Genomic DNA, 22,548 nt, shown 5'->3' on the forward strand with positions numbered 1-22,548 from the left:
GCGCTCTAACCAACTGAGCCACGGAGGTCCCCCAGAACAACCGATCGATAGAGCTGCAGTCATCGTCGAAGGAAAAAAAACAAAAAAACAAAAACGAAAAGATTCCATGCCATAGCCATCAGTAAACTTGCGTGTACAACGATCGGCCTAAATCAGCTTGCTTTGGGTACAATAATGTACATATACAGCTTCACGTATGCATTCTCTTTGTTCTTGGAGACCGGTACGATTAATTTTATGATCTTTTTCTATGCGACGAATTAATTTTATGATCTTTTTCTATGCGACGAAGTCTACCCTTCTCCCCAGACATGTATATGCAACAAGCATAGGAGCCGAGGTTACCACAGTCCACATACACATTGAAATAGTAATGATGCAGCGCCCGTTTTCTGTCCTCTAGCGCGTTAGTCTTTATACATCGGGTGTTGGTTCAGTCCCGGCCTTGGGCAGGGAGTTTCCGTACTTCACCCAACTCTCTTAAATCATTATTCCGTCCTATTTCCGTATTTAATATGTTTCCTTAGTTCTTTGATGGTTTGTGTTATACGTCGTTTTGGGAATTGGCCTTGCGATTATAGACCTGGATACGTGGGAAGGTCTGCCAGCAACCTGCGGATGGTCGTGGGTTTCCTCCGGGCTCTGCCTTGTTTCCTCCCACCATAATGCTGGCTGCCGTCGTATAAGTGAAATATTCTTGAGTACGGCGTAAAACACCAATCAAATAAATAAATATATACCTGGAACTTCTTTATTGGTTGACGGCTGGTATATGAATGTCTGTTTTGACGCATAAATGAGGAATTGCTGCACTGTAATGAGCTTTCAACGCTACTGGTGTGGAGGTTTGTGCCGTCTTACAGTATGCTGAATTAAGACGTCAGTTTTCTATACCAGTATGCTGAGGACGTCTGACAGTCACACGAGGAAAAGTTTGTCAGTAACTTGCCAAGTTACGTCAGCTTTATTCCCGGCGCAGACAATCCAGAAAACTGACATCCAACGGCTATATGTAAGACAAGAAATCATGAGTATGGCGTTAACCATCAAATCACACGAGGAAAAGTTTGCCAGTAACTTGCCAAGTTACGTCAGCTTTATTCCCGGCGCAGACAATCCAGAAAAAAGACATCCAACGGCTATATGTAAGTCAAGAAATCTTGAGTATGGCGTTAAGCATCAAATCACACGAGGAAAAGTTTGCCAGTAACTTGCCAAGTTACGTCAGCCTTTTTCCCGGCGCTGACAATCCAGAAAACGGACATCCACCGGCTATATGTAAGTCAAGAAATCTTGAGTATGGCGTTAATCCATCAAATCACACGAGGAAAAGTTTGCCAGTAGCTTGCCAAGTTACGTCAGCCTTTTCCCGGCGCTGACAATCCAGAAAACGGATATCTATCGGCTATATGTGAAGACAAGGAATCTTGAGTATGACGTTAAACCATGAAATAAATATACAAACAAACCATTATGCTAATAAATCAGTAATAAAAGCGACTACAGAGCATAGAGAATAAAACCAGACAACAGTGCATACATGGAATAGTTGGCACGTGGTGACACGTAACCGATGAAACACGGCCTCCAGTCAATTTATTTCCGTGTTTTATTATAACTGTTCACGTAATACCTGTCATACATAATAGGTAAACGCTATATTATATCAAGTCGGGCGACACAGCCTTTCAAAATACTTGTATATTTAACATGTATGGTGTTCAAATAAAACACCAATCAATAATAAAAGTAAATTAACCAAGGAATAATAGTTTCAACCAGGACATGAATGAATAGAGCTAAAACAGACAACCACAAGACAACACTCTTTACATCAAACTTTATTTACAAATTTTTTTTACATGAAATGGTCATGCAAATTTTCGTATGCCATATGTTTTACAACAATGATGCTAGCGTCGAGAAATGATCCTGGTATTATTTTACGGTGAGCTGATACTTCTGCCTGCGAGTTTTTCCCTTTTGAGGCACACATAATGTAGTTTTATTTAAAACTCCTCGTCTTGTGTTTTCATTTAGATTTACACCGCACATATTTAAGGGGGCAATAAATTGATCCGGCAAGAAAGTATATTTCACACAAAGATGAACCCGAACAAACAAGAATTTTAGTTTCAAACGAATTAAGACTCTTTTTACGGAAGAGCAGACGACTGTTGTCGCAGCTCCAAGGGATGTAACAGAGGCTTTGATTAATAACATTAATTTCGCAACGATCTTTTCTTTCTCCTTTATTTGCTTATCACAACACGCCTTCTGTTCAGAAAAAGTCTTTTGCATTTTATCCTGTCTATTCTATAATTAAAATATTAATATTTATTTGTCAGTGTAAACCACATCATATGACTATCATTTTGCAACATGATATTTTCAGGCCTGGTAGTTCTATAGCTGTAAATTACGTAGAAACTGTAAACGCCAAAACCGTAGAATCTTCCAGATGTATGTAGAAGCTGGGTGATGCCTAAATCTCGCATTTCTGATCATTTACAAATTTAGACATTTTCTGAACTTTTACATATAACAAGTTCCATATTCACAGCTCATATTTAGTTCAGATATTTGGGCGAGCGATCACAATAAGTTACATGTTTGGGGCATTACCCTAAAAAAGCGTCCTTTTTGAGGCATGTTTTATATGTCCTAATAACCCTTGTTTCCGTCAATGGTCGTAAATGACGTCATTGATGAGCATAACGGGAAAGCAGGATCAGCTCAGTGCCCCCAGTTCGGGCTATGCCCCCAACAAAGTTGTTTTGACAGGTATCACCGTTGACTTCACCACAGTATTTATTTATTTATTTGATTGGTGTTTTACGCCATACTCAAGAATATTTCACTTATACGACGGCGGCCAGCATTATGATGGGAGGAAATCGGGCATAGCCCGGGGGAAACCCACGACCATCCGCAGGTTACTGTAAGACCTTCCCACGTACAGACGGAGAGGAAACCAGCATGAGCTGGACTTGAACTCACAGCGACCGTATTGGTGAGAAGCTCCCAGGTCATTACGCCGCGCTAGCGCGCTAACCAACTGAGCCACGGAGGCCCCACTTCACCACTGTAAGCAGGCTGCTTAATTTCCGGGCTTGCGTTTGCAATTCTATAATTTAAAGCCAGTTTTTCTCTGTTAAAATCAGACCGAGAATCTTATTACATGTCACGCCACACCGTACATACGCATACTCTGTATTTAAAAAATTTAATTTTTTGATTGGTGTTTTACGCAAGAATATTCCACTTATTATGCCAACATTATGGTGGTAGGAAACCGGGCGGGGCCCGGGGGAAACCCACGACCATCCGCTGGTTGCTGGCAGACCTTCCCACGTACGGCTGGTGAAGAAGCCAGCATGAGATGGACATGAACTCACAGCGACCGCATTGGTGAGAGGCTCCTGGGTCATTACGCTGCGCTAGATGAGCCACTGAGCCCCCTCCCCGCTCAAGCATTTCATGTATGCTTTATGTACACACGGATCCAGGCGCAGACTATTGGATAGTATTCAATGCTTCATCATCGGTTCTTTCATAACGTCATGAAATCTGATATTTAACACTGAAAAAGTATTTTCAAGGACTATCGGATGTGTAAATTGAAGTATTGCAAGGCCTTGGAAATCTTTCAACAGAATTCCAGCTCTTTCAAGAACCATTGGGAATGGCCGACATCTTCAACTTTGAAAACCCTAGTTATATTTTACACGGCTTCTCCCATGAAATCTACAGGAATGGACGTTGTTCCCGTTATATTCAACTTCCCTGTAACTCAAGACCATGTTAGATTTCACTTTCCTAAACGTCCTCTGTAATCTTATCTCAGAAAAGGCATTCACCATTACGATCGTTGGTTTGAGGTTCTTGGGCGATTGAGCCAACGAGGCCATTAGTTTCCTTCCACCATAACGCTGGTCGCCGTCGTTTAAGTGAAATATTCTTGAGTATGGCGTAAAACACCAATCAAATAAACATTAAATCAATCACACATTTTGAAAAAAAAAAATAATAATAAAATGCTTAAATTTGTTCCATGTTTTTCCCCTCAGAGTATGTCCACACAATATGACCACAATTATATGATGGTGTAAGGTACGACACAAACCACACAATTTAGTTTCACACAGTTATGCACATTTTTAATTTCTCCAACTTTTTTTACAGGATTGGAACATGAAATTATGTAGTATATACAAGTATACATCTGGTGGCAGAAATATAACAGAATCCAGTTCTTTGTCCCTAAAAAAAAGGCTATGAACAAAGATTTGACAGACAGCCTTGAACAATGTGCTTACTGTCCATAACCAACATGTTTATCGCAGGCAGCTGTTTTTCACTTCTTTTTCAAATCAATTTAGGGTGACTTTCAGAAAATTAAATTTCCGATTAGGACATTTATGTATTTATAATAAATGCACATTTAATTTGAGAACAGATGATTGAATAAGGCAAATCAGACATCCCCCCCTCCCCCCAACACATCTTCAACTTTTCTTTACTGTTTCAAATGAAAACAGTCAAAAGAACAGATGTACAAACAAAGAGAAAATATACTCTCCCAAATGCATGTACCACCATGTGAAACAAGAGACTTGCACAAAAGTAATAGAAAGCATGAAGCTATCAAGAATATCAAGCCTTCATCATGTGATAAAGAGTATCAAGCGATAAAGCCTAAGATGTGATAAAGCCTATCAAGAAATGAGCCTAACCCCTTACGTTGCACCATCTTGTGGTGGAAAAAGCACTGTCTTATGGGACAAATATCACTATCTTGAGGGAAACCTAAACAGGTATGTTTCATGACAGTACATTACCTGCAATTTTTCACTAACTTCCAGTCAAAAAAGTGGATAAAAGAATCGCTTTTGAGCCCATCACATAAAATTTTATTCTGATTACCTAGTAACAGCCAATCACATCATACTTCGGCTGATTCTTCATCAACTAATCACTTGTACTGTAGTACAGACAGGAAGGAAAATAAGTTGTGTGACAAATTTCATGCAATTATGGTTGATTTTACAGACTGTTTTATTTGATGGCCTCTGGCTACACATCTGTACGGTTTGAATGTCACATGTACAGCTCACAAGAAGCTTTTAAGACATTATATGCCTAATACTTCAGACAATGGTCACAGATCTCAATTACAGTTTCTGAAGACATCATGGCCAGCATTTACTTAAGCACAATCACTTACTTGTACAGACAACTTTTTTTTCTTCTCATCGACAGCATTTGTAAAAAAACAAAACCGTTACACTTCATTTTCATAACATTATTTTTTCAAAACTGCACGGCCTGACTTGGAATGTCACATGACAACCAGAGAAGGTTTTATACCAAAACAATTCAAGCCGATTTACATAAGTACATGTGCTGTAAAAGTACAGAAGTCTTGATACAGGACAGGCTTTTCAAGCAGTAACAATGCACATGTGACTGATAGGGTGTTTTGTTTAAGATGGCCAGAAGCCAGGACACTTAACATGATGAATACAAAGCCAAGTTTTTCACTCTCTGTGCTTTTTTTTATGTTTGTGCTTGTGGCGGAGTGGTGACCTTGACAGGTCTCGGAAATACGGTGACCTTGACCTAGACCTTGACCTCCTTCCACGCTTTGGACTGTAAATGAAAAGGGGGAAAAAGAACTGTAACAGGTGTTTTATTCAAGAAAAAACAAAAGGTGTACAAAAATTAAAAAAAAAAAAGAGTTATATCATTCTGCTTTTGATAATAATACAGTACAATCCATTGATAGGGTAATATACAGTATAAAAAGGATAATAATACAGTACAATCCATAAGGTACATTGATAGGGTGATTAATATACAGTATAAAAAGTGTTTTAATTCTAAAACAGACGTAAACAAACAAAAAAGATGAATTACAATAATAGATTTCGAGTATTAATGCCCCTCAATACTGATTTTCATGTATTTATTTGATTGGTGTTTTATGCCGTACTCAAGAATATTTCACTTATATGATGGTGGCCACACCATTATGGTGGGAGTAAACCTGGCAGATCCTGGAAGAAACCCACAAACATCCGCAGGTTGCGAGCAGACCTTCAAACGTATGGCCGGAGAGGAAGCCAGCATGAGACTGACTTGAACTCACAGCAACTGCATTGGTGAGAGGCTCAAGGATACCGATTTTGATAATCAAACAGTAAATCAATCATGTACATTCAGAGGGTAATATACAGAATCTTAAATACTCCCAGCAATCTGTTGAGCACGACGTTAAAACCCAAGCACTCACTCACTCACTCACTCCCAGCAATCTCACACACTCAATATAAGATATGAGTTCCATTATTCTACTCTGGTTAGTTTTCAAAAGATGAGCAAACATGACCCACTGAACCACATATAAAGCAATTGCTATGTAACCATCTGTCTTCCAGAGGGCTCAAACAAGGAAGGGAAAAGAAATTCACAAGTTTTGAAAATCTTATACACACGTAGTCAGTCCAAATCTAAAAAGGCAGCTTTCAATTAAGAAAAAAAATATTGGGGAACATCCTAATTCTTCTAATTTTTGGGACTGATAACAGTAGTGATGAATGTAAAATATTACATTTCTTCTAATTTTTGGGACTGATAACAGTAGTGATGAATGTAAAATATTACATTTGATAACAGTAGTGATGAATGTAAAATATTACATTTGATAACAGTAGTGATGAATGTAAAATATTACATTTCTTCTAATTTTTGGGACTGATAACAGTAGTGATGAATGTAAAATATTACATTTCTTCTAATTTTTGAGACTGATAACAGTAGTGATGAATGTAAAATATTATATTTCTTCTAATTTTTGGGACTGATAACAGTAGTGATGAATGTAAAATATTACATTTCTTCTAATTTTTAGTAGTGATGAATGTAAAATATTACATTTCTTCTAATTTTGAGACTGATAACAGTAGTGATGAATGTAAAATATTACATTTCTTCTAATTTTTGGGACTGATAACAGTAGTGATGAATGTAAAATATTACATTTCTTCTAATTTTTGAGACTGATAACAGTAGTGATGAATGTAAAATATTACATTTCTTCTAATTTTTGGGACTGATAACAGTAGTGATGAATGTAAAATATTACATTTCTTCTAATTTTTGAGACTGATAACAATAGTGATGAATGTAAAATATTACATTTCTTTCCCAGCCCTTTGGAAAAGTAAAGCTATGAGTACGTTGTTCATTAGATGGTCTAACCATGTGGGAAAATATTCCATATTTCTGCTACAATTGCATATATATTGGCTGAAACAAGCGGATAAAGTGTCCCAAAAATAAGCACAAACAGGCACCTTGTTTCTAACATGGACACCTTACCTTTTGGACCTCTTCGAGCGTTTAGGACTTAATGACCTGTGTGAACTGTAGGACAGTGATGGGGAGGGGGAACGTCGTAACCGGCGACTACGCGGACTACTTTCGCTGTCCTGAAACATCAGAAAATAACACTAGAGTTACACACATACACGTAGATGTATCTAGAGTCATTCACAAGATATCACTGGTATTCCGATTCCCTAATCTTATACCATGTATAAATAGGGATCAGTGCACAAGTATACTACGCATAAACTACCAGGGTAACTGCCACAGAGTTGACGAACTAACATCCTCACCTTCAGACCTGGGCCTACATGTACATGGGAGAGCTTTAGGTTACTTGCCTTTCATGTCAAGCTTGTCTCAATGACTGAGGTCCTATTCTTTTCACCCCAGAGACCCCATAGAGGTGCAGCAATAAAATTTCAAGACTTGCTATCAGAGGCTTATCAGAGTTGCTACCAGAGGCCTACAGAGTTGCCATCAGAGACTTACACAGTAGCTACCACAGACTTACAGAGTAGCTATCAGAGATTCATAGAGTTGCAATCACAGATTTATAAGCTTGCCATCAGAGACTTACAGAGTTGCAATCAGACTTACAGAGGTGCCACCAGAGACTTACAAAGTTGCTATCACAGACTTACAAAGTTGCTATTACAGAACTACAGAGTTAATATCAGAGACTTTCAGAGTTGCTATCAGAGACTTACAGAGTTGATATCAGAGACTTACAGAGTTGCTATCACAAGCTTACGGAGTTGCTCTCAGAGACTTACAGAGTTGCCACCGGAGACTTACAGAGTTGCTATCACAAGCTTACAGAGTTGCTATGAGAGATTTACAGAGTTGCTATCAGAGACTTACAGAGTTGCCACCCGAGATTTACAGAGTTGTCACCCGAGACTTACAGAGTTGCCACCCAAGATTTACAGAGTTGCCACCCGAGACTTACAGAGTTGCTATCAGAGACTTACAGAGTTACTATCAGAGACTTACAGAGTTGCCACCGGAGACTTACAGAGTTGCTATCACAAGCTTACAGAGTTGCTATGAGAGATTTACAGAGTTGCTATCAGAGACTTACAGAGTTGCCACCTGAGACTTACAGAGTTGCTATCAGAGACTTACAGAGTTGCCACCCAAGATTTACAGAGTTGCCACCCGAGACTTACAGAGTTGCTATCAGAGACTTACAGAGTTACTATCAGAGACTTACAGAGTTGCCACCGGAGACTTACAGAGTTGCTATCACAAGCTTACAGAGTTGCTATCACAAGCTTACAGAGTTGCTATCACAAGCTTACAGAGTTGCTATGAGAGATTTACAGAGTTGCTATCAGAGACTTACAGAGTTGCTATCACTTGACTCTGAACGCCCTCTCCGTTCACGGTCCCTTTCTCTTTCCCGTTCACGTTTTCTATCATCTTTATCTCTTCCTTTACTCCTTCCCGAAGATTTCCGGCTTTCCTGTGGTTGAAAGATGACAGAATATTTACTTATTTATTTCACTGGTGTCAAACCCCGATGTATGCCCTTATTTTTTTACCTTGCTAAAGAACATGCTACAGCGACGCCACACAGTATTTATTCAACTACTATCGTGCGTTTCACTGAATAATCAGAAAATAATAGAGACGCAAACACGTAAATGGCTCATTCACAAAGCTATACAAATGTACCATAAAAAAGCATACAGAATATGAAAGACCACAGCATAGAGAGTAAAACCTGGGCAGCGACGACAGTGTGATAGTCGACAAATGGTCACATGTAACCCGTGAAATCTACCCTCTTGTCAGATTTACTTTAGTTAGGGATTCATTCTAACTGTTCATGTAAATGCTTAAATAATAGCAACTTAAATTCCACTTAGCCCCATGGCTTTAATTAGGTCAAAGAGTTGTTAATATCACTTTATTACATGTCACCATTTCTCAAAACGCTATGTCGTTACATTTATTACACACAGATATATAGAAAAAACATAGGTTTCATTTCCATTTTTGTGCAGCTTGCCAATTCACACTTTAATCAATTCTCCATCTTTATCCAATTGTGCCCTTTATAAAGGGAGGTAAATCTTGTATTAAGCTCAACCAGCAGTTCCCTGAGCCTACTTGTACAATACCAGCTATAATTATTCATGATTGCTGGCTGTGCTATTGTAATTGCTTGTATGCTGGGCACTGCAGTTGATAGAGTTTGTTTCCTTTCCTAGAGGGCTGGTGAGCCCCATCACCTGATTACAATGTAATATGACTACAATACATTTTCAGCGGGTGGGAGGAAACCACACAGAACCCAGGGGAAACCCACAACCATCTGCAGGTTTCTGGCAGACCTTCCAATTCACCTTGCAGTTCTGCAAAGCTTTGGGGCTCCAGTGCTGGCACAGTAACTTCACAACAACAACAGCAACATGCTACGAATGTATACTGTTTTCCATTGGTCATCCTGGATTATGTCACTTGGCCATCTGTATTAGATTTGCGTCCTCTTTCTGCAAAGGTAGTTGGCAGAAGGCTAGGGGCCTCTGCTTGAAGAGTACAGCACATAAAATAACATACCTTCTGTAGGAGTTTCCGTCTATAATGCTGAACTTGTTCCGCAATGGTCATCCCGGACTTACGACTTCGCTTCCCATTCTCCAACTCATCCTGGTACTTCACCACTTTTAACTGAGGTAATGAAAAGCAAACAAAGAGTAAAGCATCTCTAAAATGCCTCATTATATATACATGGACTGCTGAAATAAGATTTCCAGCATAAATAATATACTGTAACAGTGCTCAATCCAGCCAGCAAGACCCACAAGTTGAATTACTATAATAACATAATGTAGAGAGTCTTACAACAGCGTGACTGAACCGTGTTTGGAAATACTGAAATGCGTTATGTCTTATTCAAGAATGAACTAAGAATATTTTTAAATAATATGCCTCATTCCAAGGGACTGGAACTACGTGCTGAAATACTGCAATGTACTCAGCTTTCTTCCCCGGTACATTAATGGTGCACGAGTTCAAACCCAGCCTTGGACAGGCTTGTGGGCATTTGGTACAGTCTAGCATTTACCGAAGACCACTTGTGTTCCACCAAACCAGTATGTAATAACTGTGTGTCACATGTAAAAAAGTTTGTCAACCTGGCAAAGGTAGGTTGTTTACTGGACACTGGTGTCCCCCACCTACAAAACTGACCTCACCCTTGTTCTTGAGTATAAGCAGCAAATCAATTAAATAAATAAATAATCACCACAACTGCATTCTTCATTCTTAGGAAATAATTTGAGAAGCATCCACAGTACAACCTAACAATCAGCTGCCAACGTGCCCATTCTTAGCGGCATCTCTCAGCATGTCACTGCATGTACATGTAGGTGCCTATGTACCTCTATTTCCCGTAGCTTGGCTCTCCTCTCTTCTGACAAATACTGTTTGTGAGCAGCCTCCAGCAGACTGTCGTCCCTCAGGGGTGAGCCGTACTGACCCAGGGACTGTAGGGCACCTTCTTGCTCCTCCATGGGTCTGCAAACACACACGGTTACAAGTTATAGCCTAAGCCAATGGAAGACAGGTTAGAGAATGCACGATGGGTTCAACAAAAATACAGATTAGAGTGTAAAAAAGGTTCCACAAAAGTACACATTTATAGAGTGTAGAAAAGGTTCACATGACTGACAGATCAGAGTGTAGAAAAGGTTCAACAAAAATACATATATGAGTGTAACAAAGGCTGAAAAGAAAGAATGAAAGACAGACAGGTAGAGTGTAAAAATTTTTGAAAAGAAAAACAGATTAGAGTGTAAAAAAGGTTGAAAAGACAGATAAGAGTGTTAAAAACGTTGAAATGACAGATAAGAGTGTAAAAAAATGTTGAAAAGAAAGAACGATCAGAGTGTAAATCAAAGAGCTCTCTTGTATGAGACACATGAATGCAAAACTTCACGTAAAAAGAACTGCAATTTGGTAATTTACGCTAATTAATATGCACACAGAGCAGCAGCGATGGCGCATCCCCCTTGCACCACTGTGCTTGATATGCACGTCAAACTTCAGGTCAATACATACAATACTTTTTAAGATACCAACCCTAACATTTTGTTTAACACTGATTCTTATACGCCGCGTCAGGAATTCAGTAATTTACGGTACTTAAAACATACACACTGAAACAACAATGGAATATCACCCTCGTTTGCAAGTGTGCAAATCCTTAGCTCAATACCTGCAGTACTTTCTAAGATACCAACCCTAACATTTTGTTTAACACTGATTCTTATACGCCATGTCAGGAATTCAGTAATTTAGGGTACTTAAAATGTACACACTGAAACAACAATGGAATATCACCCTCGTTTGCAAGTGTGCAAATCCTTAGCTCAATACCTGCAGTACTTTCTAAGATACCATCCCTAACATTTTGTTTAACACTGATTCTTATACGCCATGTCAGGAATTCAGTAATTTAGGGTACTTAAAATGTACACACTGAAACAACAATGGAATATCAACCTCGTCTGCAAGTGTGCAAATCCTTAGCTCAATACCTGCAGTACTTTCTAAGATACCAACCCTAACATTTTGTTTAACACTGATTCTTATACGCCATGTCAGGAATTCAGTAATTTAGGGTACTTAAAATGTACACACTGAAACAACAATGGAATATCACCCTCGTTTGCAAGTGTGCAAATCCTTAGCTCAATACCTGCAGTACTTTCTAAGATACCATCCCTAACATTTTGTTTAACACTGATTCTTATACGCCATGTCAGGAATTCAGTAATTTAGGGTACTTAAAATGTACACACTGAAACAACAATGGAATATCAACCTCGTCTGCAAGTGTGCAAATCCTTAGCTCAATACCTGCAGTACTTTCTAAGACACCATCCCTAACATTTTGTTTAATATTGCTATCTCCGTAACTGGACACCGATGTGGACACTCAGGGTGCGACACTAGCGATGCTACTTTATACAGGCCAGCTACAAAGGTTAAAACCAAAACAAATTAGAGTGTACTAAAGACTGAAAAACAGACAGATTTGAGTGTCGAAGAGTTCAGTAGAAAGAAGTAGGACAGATATGACATATTTAGTGATATGAGAAATAGGGAATAAAGTTATGGACAGAGGTGATCTTCTGTTTTTTTTTTTAAGCCCACTGCTAAAACAGCTCATAAAAAGCAGATAAACTCAGATAGGCTGTTAATCATGTCGACACATGCACATGTTTTTAAAAACATTTCATTGTTTTAACAAACGACAACATGAAACAATCAGACAAGAAATACTTGTTATTAAATGCTACACCCTCGTTCACTTACTGTCCATCCATATCTTCATCTTCTTCCTCCACTCTGTCATCATTGTCAGCTTCTGGGTCCAGCAGGTCCCATTTGGAGGTTGTCACGGCTACAGGAGCATAAAGTACACACAGTCAATCAATAAGTTCTCTTCACATTCAAAACATTCTCAATTAACATTTAGACATCAGGAGTCTCAAACAAAAGCTCAACCCAGCGATTTAATTTAAAACTTCCATATGTTCCGTAGTTTATGGACAAAGAAGTTTGAATTGTTTGCGTGCGTGATTGGGGTTTAACGTTGTACTTAACAATTTTTCAGTCATATGACGATGAAGGAACCCTTGGAGTACATGAAATGTGCCTCCTTGTTGTAGGATGGATTTCCACCGCTCTTTTACCTAGAGCTGTTTCACTAAGTAAGCCGTCCCACCCGGGATATTATAATGATTCGGGTCAACCAGTCGTTGCACTATCCCTTTCATGCTGAACGCCGAGCTACGAAGTTACAACTTCCTAAGGTCTTAGGTGTGACTCAATCCAGGACTGATCTCGAAGTGGACGCTCTACCAACTGTGCTATCGGGGCGGGTCAGTTTGAATCGCAATACATTTATCTTCTCATAACACTTCTTGAGTATCTGTATTCACTAACTCCCTAGATCCCAAAACTTGCACGGTAATCAAATGGTATCTGCCCTGGTGCAGACTCTGACACAATCTAATAATGAGAATACCACCACTGGTTTCTCATAGCTTCTGATTTCATTACAGTCCCATAGAGAACATATGACATTGTTGTAGGGGGCCACCAGAGCTGGGGAGCTTTGCCAGTTAAATGTAGACTCTTTGTATCTGCCCTGGTGCAGACTCTGACACAATCTAATAATGAGAATACCACCACTGGTTTCTCATAGCTTCTGATTTCATTACAGTCCCCCAGAGAACATTTGACAGTGTTGTAGGGGGCTACCAGAGCTGGGGAGCTTTGCCAGTTAAATGCAGACTCTTTGTATCTGCCTTGGTGCACACTCTGACACAATCTAATGATGAGAATACTACCATTGGCTTCTCATAGCTTCTGATTTCATTACAGTCCCACAGAGAACATATGACAGTGTTGTAGGGGGCTACCAGAGCTGGGGAGCCTTGCCAGTTAAATGTAGACTCTTTGTATCTGCCTTGGTGCAGACTCTGACACAATCTAATAATGAGAATACCACCACTGGCTTCTCATAGCTTCTGATTTCATTACAGTCCCACAGAGAACATATGACATTGTTGTAGGGGGCTACCAGAGCTGGGAGCTTTGCCAGTTAAATGTAGACTCTTTGTATCTGCCCTGGTGCATACTCTGACACAATCTAATAATGAGAATACCACCACTGGTTTCTCATAGCTTCTGATTTCATTACAGTCCCATAGAGAACATATGACATTGTTGTAGGGGGCTACCCGAGCTGGGAGCTTTGCCAGTTAAATGCAGACTTTGCACCCATTATGAGGGGTCCAATTTGCCATGTTTGCCCCTAAATCATAAAGATGTTTCCTTGCACCTTTAGCCATGAGATGGACTCTGCACCAGAACCGTAAAGTCACCTCTTTGTTTGATTGATTATGACGCGTGCTCTCTGCACCTTAATCATAAAAAGTTGTTTCCTTGCGCCCTCGGCCATGAGATGGACTGACTGCACCAGAACTGTAGAGTCATCTCTTTGTTTGTTTCATTGATTATGACACGTGCTCTCTGCACCTTAATCATAACGTTGCCTCACTGTGCCTTTGATTATTAGATAGACTTTCCACCTTGATCATGAGGTGGTTTAATAATTGTATCTTCATTTATGGGATGGGACTGCAGATTTAAAACACTGTGTAGTTTCAAGTGACTGCGCTCTACTTTCAGTGATATCACTGGAATCAAACAAAAAGGTTACAACATCACACACCAAATTATTTCGTTATTTTGGGCTTTTGTCTTTAAGGCCAACTCCAGAACAGATTACCTTGAGCCTCGAGCTCTGATTGGTCCACGGTCTCCCACTTGGATTTGGTGAATTTGGTGAGAATGGTCAAAGCTTCATCGTCCATGGGTTTCCCGTCCACATCCTTGTCCACTACAATCAACATCAGCACAATGGAATACAAATACGGAGTACATGTATACCGTACGTAAGTCACTCATTGGTTTACTAAATAATGTATATTTTATTTATTTATTTGTTTGGTGTTTTACGCCGTACTCAAGAATATTTCACTTATATGACGGTAACCAGCATTAAGGTAGGTGGAAACCGGGCACAGCCCACGGGAAACCCACGACCATCCGCAGGTTGCTGACAGACCTTCAATAATAATGTACAATAGTTGTTTCTATCACATACACATAATATCAAATAGTTATTTTTGTATGACAAACACCACATATGCAACAAAATCTAGCAATGAAATAAACCAATAAGTCGCGAAATTTTTACTTCTATGTCACTGGTCAAGTTTATGGGATATAAAGAAAATTTAATTAAAAATTTATCGGGTAAAGTTTATGTAAGATATGTCTCCTGTGACACTTAATTGCTAGCCTAACACTTCTTGATCGCTTGCTTTCATACTATAAAATGCCCTTAAAGGATACATGAAACATTTGGTTTTTATTTCTTAATGCGCGGATTATCATGTGTTATAACATATAACTGTACAAACAAAACTATCAACTTTCACTTTGGAGGGTAAAAATAGCTTCAAAGTACTATTTTCTTAAGGCCCCAGCGGTCAGTCCGGAAGTGAAGTAACTTGCAGTGGGGACGTCAAGGATGATCCCTGTCTGACCGAGTGGGTCTGGCTGAATTTTGCGAGTTGTGGTGAACAGTCCGTGTGAAGAAGAGGCCGAGTGGGATCGGGTGTATTTTTGCACAGAAGGCAGCTAAGTAGCCCAAGCAACTGAGTGCTTGCTGTTCTACTTAACAATTTTTCAGTCATATGACGACGAAGGAGTCCTTAGAGTGCATGTACGCGTAATGTGCGTAATTGTCGCAGGAGGGATTTCCAGCCCTCTTTTATCTAGTGCTGCTTCACTGAGATGACTAACTGAAGGCAAGCAAGCCGTCCCGCCCGAGCCATTATACTGATACGGGTCAACCAGTTGCTGCACTATCCCTTTATGCTCAACGGTAAGGAAAAGAAAAGTACAACTGCCTCTTTTAAAATTTTAGGTGTGACCTGACCTAGACTTGACCCTGGATCTACCGCCCCTGAAATGGACCCTCTACCTACTGCAGAAGCCATGTAGTATCTGTGTTAATGTCAACTTGCCCACACTGTAGCAGCACTGTTCAATGGGCTAAGGGCACTTCAGGGGTGTTCACAGAGTTCTAAGCAAGATCAACAATGACGTAATTTCTGACAAATCTGACCGTTGACGGAAAGAATGCATAATATAGACGGGTGATTAGCGGTTATTTATTTATTTATTTGATTGTTGCTTTATGCCGCACTCAACAATATTTCACTTATACGACGACGGCCAGCATTATGGTGGGTAGACCATCCGCAGGTTGCTAGCAGACCTTCCCACGTACGGCCGGAGAGAAAGCCAGCATGAGATTGACTTAAACCCACAGCGACTGCATTGGTGAGAGGCTTCTGGGTCATTACGCTGCGCTAGCACGCTAACCAACTGAGCCACGGAGACCCATACGATTAACAAGTATGAAAATCCTCACAAAATGAAATCTTTTTATCAAAAACTGCAACGCATACTTTTGTTCATTTGGCATAGAAACATAATCTTTGTTTCATAGTTCCTTTTCATGTATCCTTTAAGCTGCAGAGCAGGAAGCGTCTTAAAATACATAGAAGTACTATTAACTCCTAAGTTATCTTCTTGAGGTATGAAAGTGGCTTTAAGCTGCAATTTTTTTAAGGCCCCAGCAGTCAGTGTGAAAATAAATTAGGCTGCTGTCATCAGTGATAGCTGTGAAAACACCAATACTGTAATTCATTAACCTTTTTGGCATGTTTACAAGGTGTTTATTTAAGCATATTCTGAAGGCACTAGTCTATGTAGATTGATACAATTGTACTTTTTTGTGAAGCCCTGAAATCGACCAACCTCAACCAATGTAGTTTTGTCTCCAAAATAAATGAAGAAGGTGCATAAATTGCACTGAAAGTTGCTCTTTCATGTGCAAAAAGGTTGGGGGAATTAGTGTGCTAATATTTCATGGCATTTACTTGCCTTTAAAAGTGCAAGTTTTTAGGGCAGATTTCTGGCTATTTATTGCAATGAATACTCTATTTCACCTAAGTACAAATGCACTTCCAGAATCACACAAAGGCCATTAAAATGATTTTGGAGTTTCTATGAACAGAAATTAATCAAACTACACAAAAAGTTTTTTGTCAAAGGCAGATGAATTGATCAGAATCAATTAGAATCAAGCAAAATGCATGACTTGAATCTACACTGCAGCTAAACTTTAGGTGGAAAGTAGTAAATAAGAGAACATCTCTGCCACGCTTGGGTTCTAACTCACAAGGTTCCCCGTCCAAATCCTCGCTGATGACATCTCCGTCGTAATCCACAATTGGTTTCCCATCGATTTCGGACACCTTCACCCCCTCGATGGGAGCTCCGTCGAGATCTTCTAAGGGTGCTCCGTCAAGGTCTAGTTCTTTGCTGTCCTCAACTTCAGGCTGTGGAGCGGGAACAAGCTGTGTGATAACAAAATATTTGTGCAATGACTGATTATGGCTTAATACTAATTCAGCAATACCACCTATGTCATGCCGAGAACAAGTTAAAAAACTTAGATGTGGTAGCAAGACTACCAAAGAGCTCGCCTGTAGGAGGCACTTGAATGCCAAACTTCAGCTCAATATATAAAGTACTGAAGTCGTGAATATGGTAATTTATGGTAATTAATACGCACACAGAGCATCAGAGACGGAACATTCACCTTGTGTCAGTGTGCTTTACGCGCATGTCAAATCTTCAGGTCAACATATGCTGTACTTTTTGAGATACCACCCCATACATTCTGTTCAACTTTGATTCTAAAACACGATATACTAAGACAGGAATTTGGAAATTTACGGAATTTAATATGCGCGTGCCATATCAACAATTCAATATCCCCATCGTGTTATTGTGCGGTACATGTGCGCAAACCTTGATCTCGATACCAACGGTACTTCTTAAGATACCACCCCAAACATTTTATTTAACATTGCTTTCCTTGTTATTGGACTCTGACGATAAGGGTACGAGCTAAAAATGGACAAATGATGAAGTGTTTCAGATGAACCATTATGGCTTAACGTCACTTCAGAACAAACACTAGCCATATCAAGGCTAGAACATATTTTAACCAGGAGACAGTCAATGTTTTTTGACGTGATGATAACAGTCATATTTCAAACAAAAACAGACTGACAATCTCTCAAAATAACATAAACCTGGGATGAGGTTCGAAAATCAAATTCACATTTTTAAAACACATGCTCTGGAGTGAATGTATACCCAGGGCCCAATTCCACAAAAGCTGAGCTTAGCCAAGTGTTTTGAAGGGGATTTCATCTCATAATTAAATTCCCTGTTATAATACAAGAATGTGAGACATATGAAATATTTCCACCATTTTTCACTTTACTGCCACATGCATCTTTTAACGTTTTGTCGAAAGGTCACTTTAGAAAACTGAAAGTGAAAATGAAAAAGCATTTCATTTACATTTTTTTCCTCAACACTATTCCATTAACAAGCAGAAATTAACAAGCAGCAACAGCTGAGACATCACCATATAAGATTTCATGTCTTCTTGCACCCAGGACAATTAATAAACGAACAGTCCACATTAAATGACAGGAAATCTACATGTAAGTTGAAATGCAGGATGTCAGAGTGAGTGAGTGCTTCGGGTTTAATGCCGTACTTAACAATTTTTCAGTCATATGACGACAAAGGAATCCTTAGTGTGCATGTGATGTGCCTCCTTGTTGCAGGAAGGATTTCCATTGCTCTTTTATCTAGTGCTGCTTCAATGAGACATTTTACCGAAGGCAAATAAGCCGTCCCACCCCAGCCATTATACTGATACGGGTCAATCAGTTGGTGCACTATCCCCTTCATGCTGAACGCCAAACGAGGAAGTTGCAGCTTCCTCTTTTAAGGTCTTAGGTGTGACTTGACACAGGTTTGACCCTGGATCTACCGCTCCCGAAGCGGATGCTGTACCAGCTGTGCTATCGGGGCTGGTCAGGATGTCAGAAATTTCACCTTCTGACTGACCAACAGATGACTTACAGAGCTTCTTAGTTACAGCTAAAAACCAAGTCTACTGGCATCGCAGAAGTCACTTGCAAAACCACTTTACAGTTCAACAAGTGATGGAATAACATGTGTGTCAAACAACAGCTACTTTTCATCCCTGCCTTCAATATAAACAGAGAGTCAGGAAAAACTCTATAAATTTACACACTGTCTTTACAATATCTACATCTTCTCTTTAGAACACCACCATTTATCACTAGTCCAACTTAGTTAAGTCAGAGTTGTTCAAAAAGCCAATTATAGACATCTAACATTTGACTACAGACACAAAGAATTGTTTCAAACAATATTAAAAACAGAAATAAAGGTGTTGCTAGATATAGTTTTGCAATGTCCGTCAGAGGAAGGGTCATGAAATTAATGTTAAGCCAGCTCTGCTTTAAGTCAAATTAAAAAATACATGGTGACGCTTTTTGGCGTTAGAAATTAAGATTTTGACCACTGAATGTTGTTTTAAGACAAATGTGTCAAAATTTGAACTTCTTTAAACTACACTAGGCCATTTCTGACTGAAGTCAAAATATGAAATATCGTTCAGAGACTTGGCTCTAGAAATTAATATTTTGACTTTTTTTATTTATTTGACTGGTATTTTACACAATACTAATTAAGAATTTAACCACCTCTTAAGTTAAAATTTTAACATAAACCAGTATCATAAACCAAGCATTGTGAGGAGGTTTTACACTGTGACTTAAAGTTAGAAATAGCTTTATGTGGAGTGACGTACAGCTGCAGTAGGCACCAGTCCCAGGAAGACGTTCTGCAGGGTGATGAGGAAATCGTTAGGGTACACAGCCCAGTCTTCCCAGGCTCGGAAACACCCCATCACTTTTTGCTGCAAGACAAAGTATAACATATACATATGTAGCCACAGGTTTTCACAGGGTTTTTATGTTTAGTATAACAACATCAGCTTGAACCCTAAAATATTACTGGGAAACACTTCACTCATTACATTTATGTGATTGTAAATGCGTTACATTTATGTGATTGTAAATGCTGTACTCCACAACATTTCACTAAGACAATGGTGGCCAGCATTAAAAAGCAGGTAGAGCCCACGGCTAACCCACGACCATCCACAGGTTGCTGCCAGACCTTCCAAAGCTCAAAAAAAATCACACTTACAGTATGGAACACTGAGGCATCATAGGGAATTGTCATTAAAACAAAAAACATTCGGGTTGTAGCAATCAAGTTGTATAACTATTAAAGTTTTTTATTTTTATTTTGATTGTTGTTTTACACCAAACTCAAGAATATTTCACTTATACATTATACTTTTAGCATTATAGTGGGTGAAAACCGGGCAGAGCCCAGGGGAAACCCATGACCATCCGCAGGTTGCTGGCAGACGTACGGCCTTCCCATGTACAGCCGGAGAGGAAGCCAGAATGAGCTGGACTTGAACTCACAGCGACCGCATTGGTGAGAGGCTCCTGGGTCATCACACTGCGCTAGCGCGCTAACCAACTGAGCCACGGAGGCCCCACCAAAAACAAAGAACAATGATTACCTTAAACTGTTCTGCTTTTAATCTTCCATCAATCTTCTCGTACGCTTTGTGGACATCTTTGAAAATGTCTCTTAGTTTGGTTTGAAAACTGAAAACGGGAGTAAGAAAGATAATTTAACATTAATTTATCTGAACATGTCGTGAAGTAAAATAGATGCTGATGTTCAGTGATCAAAATAATGAAAATTTCAAAAGTTATTCACTGAAGCACAAAGCTGTGTAAATCGTTAGCAGATGGAACGCAGTCTTGATTTTGATCTTTGGTTTGATGTTTTACACCAACCTTACGCCTTAGAATAACAATTTACCTACCCGGTTGCTGAGAGACCAACTACATACTAAGAAATAAATCATATAGGTTTCATGATTTAATCCTTAAAGCCTTCAGTGCAGGTATTAAGTTTATACATTTGAATAAGCCCAACTCACCATTTTCGAAAGAAGGAAGCATTAGGTACTTTAGCACTGCTGTTGAACAGGATATCTGAGACCAGGAACAACCGAGCAATCTGTAAATCAGACAACAGAATTATTACCAGTTAGGGATTAGTTAGGGATCAAAAGCTTCTATTCTTTGCTAGATATGGCCCTGTGTGAATAACATATTCTGACCTTTTTGGGTATTGGAGTCTCTAAGATGGACAGAGACTCCGTAATACACTCCACAATTTCCTCGGCTGACTCCGCATGATCCAGACACCACACCATCGCGTCCCCGACTTTGGGTCGCTCTGGAGTTAGCTCCCTTAGCATATCCTCAAGTCGATCTCTCTGGCTGTAATTTGCAGAAGAAAGGAAATTGATTTTATTTATTTATCTAATTCATGTTTTGCGCCGTACTCAAGAATATTTCACTTTAAACGACGGTGGCCAGCATCATGGTGGGAGGAAACCGGGCAGAGCCTGGGGGAAACCCATGACCATTCGCAGGTTGCTGCAGACCTTCCCACACAGGAAAAAGAAAGGAAATTGGCATGGTTGAATTAAGCCGATTAGTGAATAATAAAAGATGATAGCAATCTAACAGTACTGCAGTAAAATTTGAACATAATAAATAAATAAAGACAGCACAAGTCCTGATACCTGACATCTAGCAGCTCAACAGGTCTGATGTTTGGAGATTATCTCTGTAGTCTTTGAAATTGACCCCACTGTTCTCTCTACTCCTAATTAATAATTTGATGCTGATCAATAATACATCTGAATACCCTAAATAATTAACACTGTGCGAATACTTCATGGCTGACCTATCTGACAGCTGCCCCTTCTTGGAGTCGTCCTCCCCAACCAGCTCCTCAGGCATGCCCTGGGTGTAAGGGTTCATGGGCGGGGGCTTCCACACTGACCCCCCACGGAACATCTTGAATCCCTCTGTCCTCCAGCGGTATGGGGAATCCCCCTGTACACAAAACCACACCATGTTACTGTAACGCATCAAGTGTACAACAATAACACATCATATATGTGAACGCTCAATAACACTCAAGTGCAATCTACAGCTGATAAACGTTGGTATAAACAGAAATGCAGGGGTCAAAACGTTTGGTCATTCACTCGTTATTAACAGCTCAAAATCAAAGTGATGCAAATATTCCTGCATGTAATTTTAGACTCATAAATGATTGTTATGTTTTCTCCACTTCCGTGTTATTTTACCTTGTTGTAAATAAAATCTAATACGCTTGACACTTTTACTTCACATTCGATGACTGCATTTTTTGATCGAGTCATCAAAAGCTCAAAATACAAAGCATTCTGGGGCCAGTTTCATGAAGCGCACTTAGTTAAGTAAGCCCTTAACTACCATGGCAACGTATATAAAAGAGATATAAAGTGCACTTAGCTAAGGGATACTTAACACTAAGTACGCTTTATGAAACCGGCTCCTGACCCCTGGAAATGTAGAAAGCACTTACAGCTGACGATTCCACATATATGTTTATGTCTGTAAACTGTCAAAAACGATTTTAGAGCTTGTTTTTACACCACAGAAATTAAAA

General features: G+C 39.5%; 1 protein-coding gene across 2 annotated transcripts in view; it reads right to left on the minus strand.

Annotated features, from left to right (window-relative positions):
* Nucleotides 1-4,139: 4,139 nt before the first annotated feature.
* LOC135479678 (U2 snRNP-associated SURP motif-containing protein-like) overlaps nucleotides 4,140-22,548 on the minus strand; it is a 40,188-nt gene continuing 21,779 nt past the window's right edge. For both annotated transcript variants that reach the window (XM_064759582.1, XM_064759580.1), the window contains 13 exons: nucleotides 21,796-21,947; nucleotides 21,161-21,323; nucleotides 20,978-21,057; nucleotides 20,549-20,636; nucleotides 19,760-19,867; nucleotides 17,234-17,411; nucleotides 14,705-14,815; nucleotides 12,721-12,808; nucleotides 10,782-10,917; nucleotides 9,958-10,068; nucleotides 8,738-8,857; nucleotides 7,384-7,493; nucleotides 4,140-5,652 (listed from right to left, as the gene is read on the minus strand). In XM_064759582.1, the coding sequence (XP_064615652.1) occupies nucleotides 5,541-5,652; nucleotides 7,384-7,493; nucleotides 8,738-8,857; nucleotides 9,958-10,068; nucleotides 10,782-10,917; nucleotides 12,721-12,808; nucleotides 14,705-14,815; nucleotides 17,234-17,411; nucleotides 19,760-19,867; nucleotides 20,549-20,636; nucleotides 20,978-21,057; nucleotides 21,161-21,323; nucleotides 21,796-21,947 (1,557 nt within the window). In that variant the 3' untranslated portion in view covers nucleotides 4,140-5,540. The remainder of the gene's footprint in view (nucleotides 5,653-7,383; nucleotides 7,494-8,737; nucleotides 8,858-9,957; nucleotides 10,069-10,781; nucleotides 10,918-12,720; nucleotides 12,809-14,704; nucleotides 14,816-17,233; nucleotides 17,412-19,759; nucleotides 19,868-20,548; nucleotides 20,637-20,977; nucleotides 21,058-21,160; nucleotides 21,324-21,795; nucleotides 21,948-22,548) is intronic.

Source organism: Liolophura sinensis, chromosome 12, assembly GCF_032854445.1.
Source record: "Liolophura sinensis isolate JHLJ2023 chromosome 12, CUHK_Ljap_v2, whole genome shotgun sequence".
Taxonomy (NCBI): domain Eukaryota; kingdom Metazoa; phylum Mollusca; class Polyplacophora; order Chitonida; family Chitonidae; genus Liolophura; species Liolophura sinensis.